Genomic DNA, 13,261 nt, shown 5'->3' on the forward strand with positions numbered 1-13,261 from the left:
TGACCTTTTGACATATTGTTATTGATCTACTCTGTTCTCGTCTCTTCTTTTGTCTTGTCTATGAGCGCACGTCAAATCACATTCAAGTCTGGAAAATGGCTGCCGCAAACATTGTTCGCAGTGCTCTAACTGGATTATTACGAAAATCCACAACATATAGAACACCGGTAGTATGCCGGCTTTCGACCGTTGCCTTACATCAAAAATACAACACAGTCAATGCAGCTATTAAGGCGTACAACAGCCAACATCTCCAGAATGGGGTAAGCACCTTATCAGTGATTAGAACGTGATTTTTGTTATACAAAGTGTGAAAATAAGGTCATAATGATGCTTACACAAGATGTAGTACCATCTGAATGTATAGTGTATGTTAGATCAGTCTTGAATACAATATAACCTCAAACTTATTGCATAACAAATGTGTACAATGTTACCCCAACTGTTTAGGTACTGTCACAACGAACACAACGATACTCGTCTGGGGCTCAGGCTAAGCCAGGAATGCAGGAAATTGAGGAGAGAGTCATGAAAGTTTGCAGGTGTTACGACAAGCTCAGTGCTACAAAGGTATATACACATAATTTATTTTCATACACTTTTGTTTCAGGGCCAGAATATGAGAGTCCGCAACTACAGCGGCGGGCCCCCACTCACATTAGACCTTATTAAAAGTAGGGTGCTACTTGTACTGCAGCTTTATGACAAAATTAACCCTGAGAAGGTAGCTCTTACTGAAATTATATTCAGCAAAGTAGAATCATTTGCTTGAATGTGTTGTCTATGCCTTTGATATTGTTTGCACATCTAAAACTATGACATACTCAATGCTTTTCCTTATTTTTCCAGTTGGGCGTAGAAAGCCATTTCATCACAGACCTTGGCCTGGACTCCCTCGACCATGTGGAGGTCATTATGGCTATGGAGGACGAATTTGGTTTTGAAATCCCCGATGCTGACGCAGAGAGGCTGGTTAGACCAAAAGATATTATCCAATACATAGCCGACAAAGAGGATGTATATGAATAATACCCAAAACATTAGATTTTGTCTCTGGAATTTAAGGCCAGTTGTGCATTTGCCAACTGAAACCCTATCATAGAAAATTGCTGTGAATCTAGTATACAACTGGCCTAAGATATCAAGGCATTGAATTTAGGGATTAGTTTGATTTATTTTACTTGTTATTCACATAAGAAAGAACAATGTAAACACTAATGATCATTGATACCATCTGTGGCGATGTATAAAGTGTAAATTCTGTTTTTATTGATTATATGCCTGTTAGAGTAGATCATTTGTTTTTCATTTGATCTGAATAAACCTGAATTAAATAAAATTAACTCAGTATGCATTGCTAATTTTAATTTGATGATATCCTACATTTGCATAAAGTGAGATAGGAAAGCCTTACTGGCTACAAAACTTAAATTTTGTTGTACACATCACTCTAAAAAAGCAAAATTACATTTTTGGTTGCCAAAAATGGGAACCTAAAACATTATTAGGTACAAAACTAGTTACATAGATACATCCTTGAAAAAAATAAATTACTTTCACATGAACACACCATGTCATTTGGTAACTAGGTTTTATCCCACTCTAGCAACTTCTTTATTAAAAATAATCCTTCTCTATGATAATCTGTAACCCTGCCGCATGCCGAATCAAGCGAAACTGACCATAGTTTTGCAGTAAAACTGAACACAGAACCATACATATTTTCTGGTTTATATTAGTTGAAATATTTAGAGCTCTAAGATCTGGTTGTAAGTAGTTTTCATTGGTAGGGATTCGAACTCACTTGAAGAAAGTATTTGCTATTTAGTTTCTGTCATCACGACTTGGTATCTACTTTCTTGTGATCATGTCATTTCCATTATCTTCATAAAAAGTACAAGGCCTTACATGAAGTTGGGCGATAACTTGGCCGCAATCATAGATGGTCAGATGCAACAAACAAGTGAGGAGACTATAATGCAATTATCTGCAATTCCCACACATTCCAATCTTTCACTCATATAATATTGATGCTTTGAGCAGTGGTCATGCTGGTTTAAAAAATTTTCAATATCTAGCTCTCATTCATATGGACTACTGGAATAGTTACTATTTTCGTGAAATACAAATTATTCTACCCCTTCTCGGGTCTCAAACTCTTTGGAAAATGTCTTCTGAATCTGTTCAGGGGTTTAGCAATAAATGAGGGATAGACAGACAGTTACTTTAGCATTAATAATATTAGTAAGGATTTACCTATACAACCATCCTAATTTAGAAACAATAACATACTATCCTATTGTAATGAGTCACACCAATGATTTTTGTTATGAGCATATTTAAAAACTAGGTACTTCAAGGACAAAAAATCTGTTTTTATTTTTTTCGTATCTTCAAAAATGACCGAGATACTAAACGTCAAAGTATGGCCTTCGCGCCAAACTCCGGCGAAGCGGCCGCACGGACGTGTGACGTCATCTCACGACACTGCTATTTCGTCAGTACTTGCCGATACCTACATAGGCTCGTTGCGCTCTCGCGGTTTCGCTTTAAATAATTTGATTTGCTTATACTGGACAAACAAAATGGTTAGAAAATATTGTATTGTTCCTATGTGTACTAACTCCAGTGCAAAAATGCCCCAAAAATTTTTTTTTTCTGTACCATGTAAACTGTTTTATTTTTTGCTAAAGACACCTAATCTAAAACTTAAAGCCCGGTTCAGATACTGTCAAGCGCAAATGTTAAATAGAAGTTTATTGCCTTTTGAACACTTCCTCAAGATCAAGATGCCATATCATGTTCATACCTACCTAGCAATGAACTTCTACTAAACAGTTGATACTATTTAATGAGCAGTTCAATGACCTCACAGGCGGCGGCGAGCCGAGCGCGGCGGTTGAGTTGGCGTTGGTTTTTTGTTTTGAAAAAAGAATAATATCAAAATTAAAATGTTAGTTTAATTAAAAGTTCTCATTACACGCCCAATCATATAAGACTACCTACAGAGTAGATTCATGCCTTCATATGATAGCCATCAACTTGACTAAAGTCAGAGGCAGGGGTGACAATTTTTTTTTATAATTTTATTTTAAAGCTATGTTTTCCAAATTTACACTTGGTAGGTACGTAACACTCATTATTTGTAATGCTAGTTGTAACAAACTTTCAATTTTATTGTTAAATACACACAAAAATATTATTAGTATACGAGTTCAACTTTCTTTACCTGGGTCTAGTTGATGATTATGTGCGTGGCGATCGAGATCGAGGATATCTTAGTAGAGGCTTATTTTACAAAAACACGATGATTAAATTTATAACACATACACATACACAGACTCTTTTAATATTAATTGCAAATCACTTTTCAAATCAAAACTCCGCATCACCCGCAGTCGAACAAGTGTGTCTGTCGCGTCGTGACGTCAGCGCATAGCGCGCGAAGCAACGCAAATTTAAAAAAGCAGTGTAACTTTATAACGCTGTAACTTCGGTAATTTTGACCCGATTTTGATAAAACAAAAACTATTATTATCAGCATAAGTACACAAATTAAATGCAGTATGTTTAATAGTCATATTTTGATGTGCTGGTGTGACTCATTCTAGTTATAATGATGCGCCCAATTACTGTAGATGTTTACATAGCAAATTATTATTGTTATCAGTAACCATGTACCGTCATACTGTAGGTAAATTGTTGGGATAAGCCAATATGTAGGTATAAAATACATAAATAACTCAGTGTTTCCTCGCAGTAGCTAAGCCTTTAATTGTAATTGGCTTTTAGTATATAAATAAAATAAAACCAAAGAATGAGAATCATAGTATTTATACAACTTTATTTTGACGAAGTTTCACATTAGTTATAGGAGATGGGATCAGAAATACGAAGTGTAGTGGCAGCAAAAATGCATTAACAGATTTGACTAGTCGGTAGTACAGACAACATTCAGAATTAACACACATTTACAATTTCACTATATCTTCCTATGTACGAGCAATGAATTATTTGTAACATTATTTATTTACGGTTTATTGTTTGTTTTACAATATTCCTCCATCTCCTTTAACTTTTTAAAAAAGAAAGATACTCTCTAAGCATACAATAACATTTATATACAGACTAAGCTCGCGACATCATTCTACGCACCGCACCGTAATTTACACACACACATGCATGAGTTCCACAGTTTTAAATATATTACAGCACTATGTACACTTTGTAGATCCGAAGTTCGCAGCCTCGAGATATATTATTCTCTTATGAATAAAAAAAACAATTAAATACTGATACTCCCAGTTGTTTTACCGCCCGGGGCGGAGACGATGCTGACACAGACAAACAGCATATTTACAAAATAAATAACAAAGAAATAACGAGCCGACGTCGTCGACGCGGATGAGGGCCGCGACCGTCACAACTACACTTGTTCGTCAGTACGCGTAGTGTCCGCGGCGCAGCGCCGGGTCTAGGAGAGCGCGAGCAGCCGGCACTGGCGCGGCGGGGCCACGCGCTATCTGAGCCGAGTGTTCCGCGCGCGGCCCGCCGAGCGCAGGCGCCGCGCCGCGCCCGGGTCCACCCGCGCCACGCGCACCACGGGCTGCAGCCAGTCGCCGAGCCCCGCCAGCGCTCGTTTCGTCGCTTTCTTTTTGCTATCTTCAGTCTCAGAACTACGCGATTTCCGTTCATCCTTATCGGTTTTCGCCTTCTCCTCCGTCAGTGCAGCTTTTAACTCTAGTAGCGACTTCTCCTTGCTGTCCGACACGTCCATCGGTTCGCACTTGTCTTCCGCATCCTTCGTCAGAGTCTTGTTCGGTGAGTCACATTCTGACTTGGATTTTTCTACAATAGTGATATCTTCTTTTTCAGTCTCCGATAAGTTGGTGTCCTCCTCGCTGATCGTGTCTTGGGTGGTGTCGTCGTCGGGCGGCTCCGCCGACGAACGATCTAGGCTACTCCCCGCTTTGTGATCTGACTCGAGACTATTTGTTCTAGAGCCCTTTTTGACTTGCTTCTTTTTGTTCGGCCAGCCGGTTCGATTCTTCTTTTTGAACTTGCCGCGACGGCCTCGCGGTCGGTCAGTCGCCTCTTTGATTTCATTGCGGATGAGATCGCAGTTCTCACACTCCGACACTAGACTGGACACGTCGGGCAGATTGGTCGATGTGGCCACGGCGGCTTCACCGTCCATCACCTCATCTGAAATGTCATACTCGGCCGCGTCTTCGAACACCTCCGATAGGAACTGTTGTAGTCTCTCTGACGCCTCCTGAGTTTCTGACATCACTGGTTCTATTTTAAGATTACTCTGCGTATCGCTAATGGTGTCTTCCGACGCGGTGGACTTTGTATCGTCTGCATTTTTCCGTCTATGCAAGAGGCCGGCGGAGCCGAGTATGGCTAGCGTCGAAGCGTGTTCGCGCGGTGACTTCCGCGGGTGGCCCTCGAGCGCTAAGAGCGCCGCCGTACGTTTCCGTATCTTCTGTTTCTTCATCCCCCGCGTGCCGTACGACCGCGACGGTCCCGGTTTCTCCTCTCGTTTTACTAAGTCACTAAGAGGACAGCAATTTGGCTTTAGGGGCGGTAACTGACCTATCTCGTACGGTAACTTTGGCGATTTGGAATAGAGTGCTGAAACAAACAAAAAAGCAAAAATAAATAACTAAGTAATTAATTTGATCATCTCAATATTGTATCAAATAAATAATAAGTCTTACCGAAATACTTTGGCACATTTCTTACGAGCACCTTATCTTCATCTTGCCTCTTGAAGGTCTCGAACCATGGTTCGCTGTGCGGCACACACTCGAAAGCAAACTCCAGCTGCTCCACAGCAGGAGTGTACTTTAATTTGCCATCTTCCCACTTCATACACTTCTCCGTGGGCTCTTCTCTCAGTGGACTAACTTCAGCTTCAGGTGGAGGGACTGTGATCTCAGCTGGAACCAGTTGCTCTATCACTTCAGGCGGTTCCTCGGGAGGTTCGACACTTCTCGCTTTACACGGTACTCTGCGTGTCCTGCGAACAACTGTAGGTGCTCGCTTTTTCCGTCTTCTCTTATCTTCGGGCCAACTGTCTTCCTCTGACGACTCCTCCTTGAGAGCTAACGGTCGCGCCTGCCTCCGTCTCTCGGTGGGGGGCGGCGGCGGGGTCGGCGTGGGCTTGCGCCGGGGACTGAGCTCTGCTTCGTCGTCCTCGTCCGACGACGTGGAACTGGTGGAGCTAGCACGCTTGGGGAACATGAACTGTTCAGCCTCGTCGCTCAACACTGATAACTCCGAGCGCCGAACTTTCCTAAACTTAACGACTAGAGGTTTGGTGCCGTTACAAGCGGGCGGGGAGTCTTTGCGCTTGGTCGCGAAGCCGCCGCTCGATCGCAGTTTGGTGCTGACGCCGACCACCTTGTAGTACTGTCGGTCCTCCGTCGGCGCCTCGCTCGCCCTTTTACTACTACACCTAGTGTTATGTTTCCTCTCGTCTTCGATGGCACCGTTGCGCCGCGGGCTCTGGTTGCCGTTGACTGTGGAGTCGGGCGACTGGGAACGTTTAGAGCGCTTGTTTTTGGGCGGATCGAGGTCGCCGTTGCACAGCTTGCGAAGTGAGCGGCGCTCGCCATTGATGGGCGTGGCTTTGTCGAGGAAGGCGGCCACGTCTCCCTGGGCGCCGATGAGCGAGTCCAGCGCCAGGAAGTTGGTGTGGTCTCGGACGAAGGCCAGGTGGTGCGGCGAGCGCCGGTGTAGCGCCGCGTCCGCGTACTCCGTGTTGCACATCTCGCAGTACCCACCCTTCGTCTCCTTCTCTTCTCGCTCCTTGATACGGGGACGACTTTTCCTCGTCATTCTGTAATAACGTGTTTGTATTAGAATCAAATTATCATCACTTCGAGTTCGCCCTTGTTTATATTTATTTTAAATGTTCCTCACTTCTGTATTGCTATATCTTTAATATTTTGATTGGTGTTGGTTATTTTTTCAGGAGTTTCCTTTTTCTTTTCTTTCGGAGGGTCCGGCTCTAGTGATATCTCCGGCCACTCATCGAACTCTTTGTAAATAGGTCTGCAAAGCCTGGAAAATAAAACTTAAGTTGTAGTAAAACGTCGACAGAGTGAATATAAGCCGAACATTTTCGTATAAATGTTGTATCATACTTGTCCAAAAACTCAATCTTGATAAAATGTTTAGTGAAGAGCGTGACATGCGCTTTGCGCGACGCCGTGAAGAATGTATCATACAGTTTATCCAATAGACTTATAGCCTGAAAGATTAATAAATATTTGTAAAGATATATAATAATAAAGCCCAATATCATAATAAATAAATAGTTATCAGAGAAGTGAGAAAGGTTAGTAGGAATTAGACAGAGACAGTGGCATGCAGATAGAATAGATATCGACCGCATCAAGCTTCCGGGTAATTTTGACTACGACTACGGGTCTCGTACGGAGAACGACGTTTTGTTAAAGTTAAGGTGCGGGTAGACGGGCGCGGTCCACTCGGGCGGCACGTACTCAGGTGCGGGCTGCGCCAGGTCCGCGGACGTACCTTCTGCACAGTGAGCTGCACGTAGCGCGGGTTGTGGAGCGGCGGCGGCGGGTCCGCAGCGGGCACGCGCTCCAGCATGGCATCGGCGCGCGCGCGCCACTCACGCCGCGCCGGCGCCCATCGCGGCCCGAGCGCGCCCGCGGCCCGCGACACCCCCGGCACGCCCGACACCACCACGTGCGTCACGCGCGACGTCAGGAACACCTCCTGCTGCTGCAACACACGCGACACCCATACTTTAACATTTGTGACACCTTGACGCTAATTCTATACTTTTCTTACTTTTATTATGGAATTTAATGTACTCTTAATAAAATGTAATGTAATTTTCATTGTTTAAACGCTTTAATCACATGATCTTTAGCAACAAATATCTTTGCTACTTTGTTAACTTTTCAATTCATACTATGTACATTTATTACATAAAAGTTGTCTATCCAGAGACCAATTTGGTTAAACAAACAAATTAATTTAAATTGTTTCCCAGTTTTGTTATAAAAACTAGTATTAAGTAAAATCTAAACAATTATTTGTTTGTCAAGTATGTTTCCATAGATGCAATACAGCGAGCCTATTAATTATTGCAATGTCTTTTCTCAGAATTCAAATGTTCCAGGCTTTATTAAATATAGACTTTCTATCATATTGGACTTTCGATTTAAAAAATTTCAAGTTTAATGTTAAATGGATAAGTTATTTGATAAATAAAGTAAATGTATGAAATATTCTAACAAAATTGCTCTTTATAATATGCGGAAGAATTGAAAGACTATAGTAAATATTCCAGTAACGAAATATCGTATTAATATTATAATCTTGAAATATGTAAAATAACTAAACATTTTTATTAAAAAAAATTCAAAAGTCATATTTATGAAAAGATCTTAAAAAAAACAAAGAGAATGTGCAATACAGCAAACAAAAATATTTGTTTACATAGATAAGTGTTCTCAGAAAGTTTCATTAAATGATTCTTTTATCACAAGGTAGATTAAAAAAATACTATCAGACTTTATAACAATTCATTGAAAACAATGACACATTGCTTACTTTCATATGAGTAAAGCAACAGGTAGGTGCAGAATTAACTGTCTTAAGAACAGCTTAGTCAATTTTAATTCAACTTATTATAGTTTTTAATACTTATTATAGCACCTCAGTGTTGATTTTCATCATATCTTTTGTTTTGCAAGTGATACAGTGTGGATCATATACCAACTAATGACAATAGGGTATCTCTTACTTTGCAATTATTCCAAGTACTAACAAACCTTATGTGAATTGCTTAGTTAGGGAAATATTTTATAATTTCGCAACTGCAAATACATTATAATATAACAAAGTATAAGTGATGAGCAATCAAATAAATTGTTTATACAATTAGGAAAGTTTGTATGTGCAAAACAAGTTTTGTAGTCATTCAACAAGTGACTTCACATTCTCCTACTTATATGTATTTTGTAGAACATGTTGCATTTCAGTTTGAACAGTCATGCTAACCTTGTGTTTAACATCATACTAGACAATACTTGTCAAGCATTGCATAATGAGCCCTTTTTCATAAACATTTGAGTTATAATGCTTAATATTATACAACAGACCTACTGATTATAATATTGTAAACTTTCTTATCATAGTATTTACATAACAGAGAACCAAAAATAAGTCAGTACATGCCAATATAAAACATATAAAACAATTACTGATATTGTAAATGATAGTATTGTTGAACCTCCTTGCACAACAAGTCATAATTAATTTAATGTTGCCAACTTTAAAATACAAGTAGGTAGTTGTGGTAATTTTTCTGGCAACTCTTATAGGAATTTTTGTGTCAGCAAATGTTATTGTTTAGGTAATGCAGTGTGCAGTGGAAGTTTATGTGAAAGTCAGCATTGCAGCAGACTGACCTAATACGCGTAATGTACGTGTCGCAACGGTTGCCTACTCGACAGTGCTCGATGCGAGCGCGCGACAGTTTGGTCAGAGGGCATTCTCGGAATACGTTATTGAGCGATGCATGCGACGGTACAATGTAACGGGGCGGGTATGAGCGCGAGCGGCGAGTTATCGACGCGCCGGAACACACACCGCCGAGTTTTCCTTGAAATACGGTCGGCACAGCGAGCCGACGCCGGCGGCCGCGGCATCGCGCCCTCCACGACTCGCGCCAACCGTCCCGCGCAAAAAAATAACACATCACTCTATCACATACTAAACTCACCCTTAAGATCTTACACTTAAGATTCACATCCCCTTGAGTACGTAAAAGCAATATCAACTGTCAAAAATTAAGCAGACACACGCGTAACCCGAAGGAAACTACATTTCAAACAGCTTTTAAAATGGATGTAGTGCAACGCAGCGCGAGAGAGCGCGCCGCGCGGCCTCGGGCCGTTGCATTTCGCTCTGCGGCGGTGGCTCTAACGCGACCGTACAAAAGATGACCTAAAATTGAACGCAAGCTACGCGCCTCACTAGGCACTCCAACTGTTTTTAAACAGTTTTCTAAACAATTCTGACATGATCGTTGTGTCGGTACGCACGTGTGAGTAATATACTTTGTATATACTTACATAAAAGCCGTCCGCTAGGCCCCCGCGCTCCGCTTATCACAAAAATAAGTAACTATATACTAGTCACTCAGACGACCACTATGTTCGTCACTCATAGATTTAGCTCTTTGTAGTAAATACACTCAAGTTATCTGTTCTACACATTTAGCCAAGTATTCGTCGGTTAATAATGCAACGTTTGATACACTTTTTAAAGTTATTTATACACAATTGATAAATAAAATCGAAAAAGTAACAACAAACACAAATCTGTCACACAAGATGGAGATATTTCACCGTAGTTTGTGTTTTGATCACAAGAGGCGCTGTAATCGAGTGGAAGGGGGCACACCTCTCATTGGTTGGTTAAAATTACGTTTCGTTTCGCACAGATTTCTATTCAAGTGTAATACATTTTATTGAACAAAAAAATATATAACAATGAAATAACATTATAATAATATTAACTGAATGCTTTCTTGGTTAATAAATAGTTAAACAAATCTATTACACCCCCTTACACTAACACTAACGCAAGTGGAACTCGATGCAAACATGTTAGAATTTTAGACTATAAAACAGAACGTTGATAACATGACCAAATGCAGTTTACTTGATTTATGCCATACAAATTAAAAGATACTGTTATCCCTATTTTGGTCATACTACTTTTATACATAACCAACAAATATTTGGCAACGTAGGTACATAATAAACGTAGCTATGTATGGTATTTTGAGAGGGAAAGATAATTTTGGCGGTAAAAGCCTGGAGTACTTACCAAACCCATGTCTTGAATCCTACGAGATAGGGATCTAGCGAGACCATGGTCTTGAATATCCAAATAAAAACAGAAATTCTTCCTCACTGTAACACACCAATTTTATTACTAATAATGAATATTTCTACGGTTTTGTATAAATAGGTCACATGGAAAATATGACGCACGCACCTCTATTATATTTTTCGTCTAAATTCAAAGTTGATACCATTTTTGTTATCGACAGTGCAAGATATCGAGAATCCACTTGTTTCAATGGTACATCATGAAGGCACATATATTTCTAGATGCATAACTTTGGTATTTTAATGAAATAATTATATAAGATAAAGATTAGACTACGAAAAATAGGCAAAATACATTTCGTAAAAATACGTTTCGAACGTCGAAATGTCATTGACAGCTGGGACGAATAGAGAAAAGAGTTTATGTGATCTATGGTACTAATCGATATTTCAATCGATATCATGTTTTTCTTGTTACGCGAACACCAAGCTATAAAATAAAATATTAGCTTCTGATACTTACTCAAAAAAATATAAGTTATTATGTTATCCTTATATTTTGACATAGTGAGCGTAATTTAAGACAAATGTATACAAATTAAACGTGAGTTCTGACACACTATCTAGATTGCAAAACCAACTTTAAAACTTCTATTGAAGTGTTTATTAGATAAGCAAGTTAAAAAATAATTGCACTGTAAGAACTCGCCAATCACGTTTATTAAGGAATGATATGGTTGCTATAAAATGAAGGTTAAATTCAACTCAATACCTAAAAAATCAACTCCATTCGTTTCCATAGTCCCCGCCGCTCGACCGGGCGCGTATGTAGGCATCGGCAGTACATGACCGTCTATATAGTATTTTATTGATTGCTCACGTGTTTGTATGTAGAGACGTGGACGTTACCTAGTTATCTAGGTACGCGCGCCCGGCCCGTTTATTTTGCAATGTAACAGCTATGTAGGTCGCCTGGATTTCGATCCCGGGCCAAAGCCTCAGTACCTCGAACTACATTTTCCTAGAATAAAGCTTTGTGAGCGTATACCACTGAATTTCAATATACAATATTGCGCTACCCGCGTACCCGCTATATTATTTTGTTCTGTGCAGAGTAACTGCCTACCCTATTTCTAATGTCATAATTAAATAATAGACCTTTCATAATGAGGAAATTACTAATTTGCATGGTACTTGAAGTTGTCATCGAGATAATTGATAAAGCGTCTCAGGGATGGATTTCATATTTTTATGGAACCCTAATGAAAGCACTGCGTGGTATTTACCTATAACAAAGACACCATGTAGAGTGATTCCTTTGAGTATAGACCTTAGGAGGAAATCTAAAATTCCTTATACGAGAAAAAGCCTATACAAAGTAAGTAGTAGGTACTTAAAAAATAAATAAATATTTTCGTACTATTCTGTCGAACGGAAAGTTATATTTTAATAACAAGATCTGAGACACTTCATCTTAAGGGCCATCTATGTAATAACTAGGTAAGCTTCATAATTAACTCCTACTTAGTAAGGCTGCTCTTAAATGCGCAACATTTTTCCATAATGCGAAAAATATTCCTTGCCCGTGCGAGAAAAGGACAAAACAATAATTATATCTAATGTTATCAATTAGAGGTTTGCTAAACTTCTTTTATGTACCTACGTTACTCACTAAGTCGCTAGTAGCGTAGAAATTAAAACTTTGCTAAAACAACAAACAGGATTGAAAAATCCGTTATAATTAAACTATGGTACCGTAATATTAGGAACTTTTATAGAACAAAGAGCTAATTATGAATGTTAATTTTTGTCCCACTTTCGGGCGTATATTCGTATTCATATGTTTAGTTAGATGCGCTGGAACTACGAAACCAGTTATTTTATCGTGCGAGCTGATTGCATAAAGTACTAGTAACGCCATCTACACGTGGTTTCATGTAGCCGTGCATGTTGATAGTTCTTGAATCTAGCTAACAGATGGCAGATACTCAATACTCTTGTGACGGACTCCTTGCTCAGTGGACAAAAGTACTACTGTCTAGGGTTCGATTTTGTTCGTTTTATGGCAGAGAATTATCATCGTCATTGAAACCAGCATTTCATGCATTATAGATGGTTCCAGACCTGCTCAAAATCATTGCTTACTAAATTTTACTAGAAAAGTAAATATTTATATGTTTGCCATTATTATTATCTCTTGTTTACGTCATCTCATCGTCGGGCATAGCGAATTCAGCCTAGGCGGAGAGCCCACAGCTAAATAAACTAAATTATTTGAATAATTTGTTTTTTTTAACGAAATTCAAATCGTACTTTTTAAAAGTATTGCCACTGTCAAATAATACAAATGGTGTCAATAACCGAACATAGGT

The 13,261-nt window shown here is 39.6% G+C and overlaps 2 protein-coding genes across 5 annotated transcripts; one reads left to right on the forward strand and one right to left on the reverse strand.

Moving 5' to 3' along the window:
• The first annotated feature begins 56 nt into the window (after positions 1–56).
• Positions 57–1,294, forward strand: ND-ACP (NADH dehydrogenase (ubiquinone) acyl carrier protein). Of its 2 annotated transcripts, none has more exons than XM_076122286.1 (3): positions 57–263; positions 451–570; positions 850–1,294. In XM_076122286.1, exons 1-3 carry the CDS (start codon positions 96–98, stop codon positions 1,027–1,029), a joined length of 468 nt encoding a protein of 155 aa, XP_075978401.1. In that variant the 5' UTR covers positions 57–95; the 3' UTR covers positions 1,030–1,294. The 2 variants fall into 2 exon arrangements, with proteins under 2 accessions (XP_075978401.1, XP_075978402.1); XM_076122287.1 differs by lacking the exon at positions 451–570 and adding an exon at positions 611–724.
• Positions 1,295–3,818: 2,524 nt separating this feature from the next.
• LOC142977529 (uncharacterized) lies at positions 3,819–11,281 on the reverse strand. 3 transcript variants are annotated; one of them, XM_076121457.1, is made up of 7 exons: positions 11,056–11,281; positions 10,885–10,970; positions 7,549–7,761; positions 7,155–7,261; positions 6,931–7,071; positions 5,724–6,847; positions 3,819–5,637 (listed from the first exon to the last, which is right to left on the reverse strand). In XM_076121457.1, exons 1-7 carry the CDS (start codon positions 11,159–11,161, stop codon positions 4,520–4,522), a joined length of 2,895 nt encoding a protein of 964 aa, XP_075977572.1. In that variant the 5' UTR covers positions 11,162–11,281; the 3' UTR covers positions 3,819–4,519. The 3 variants fall into 3 exon arrangements, with proteins under 3 accessions (XP_075977572.1, XP_075977573.1, XP_075977574.1); XM_076121458.1 differs by lacking the exons at positions 10,885–10,970; positions 11,056–11,281 and adding an exon at positions 10,125–10,449; XM_076121459.1 differs by lacking the exons at positions 7,155–7,261; positions 10,885–10,970; positions 11,056–11,281 and adding an exon at positions 10,125–10,447.
• Positions 11,282–13,261: the final 1,980 nt, after the last annotated feature.

Source organism: Anticarsia gemmatalis, chromosome 13 (genome assembly GCF_050436995.1).
Source record: "Anticarsia gemmatalis isolate Benzon Research Colony breed Stoneville strain chromosome 13, ilAntGemm2 primary, whole genome shotgun sequence".
NCBI classification, from domain to species: Eukaryota; Metazoa; Arthropoda; class Insecta; order Lepidoptera; family Erebidae; genus Anticarsia; species Anticarsia gemmatalis.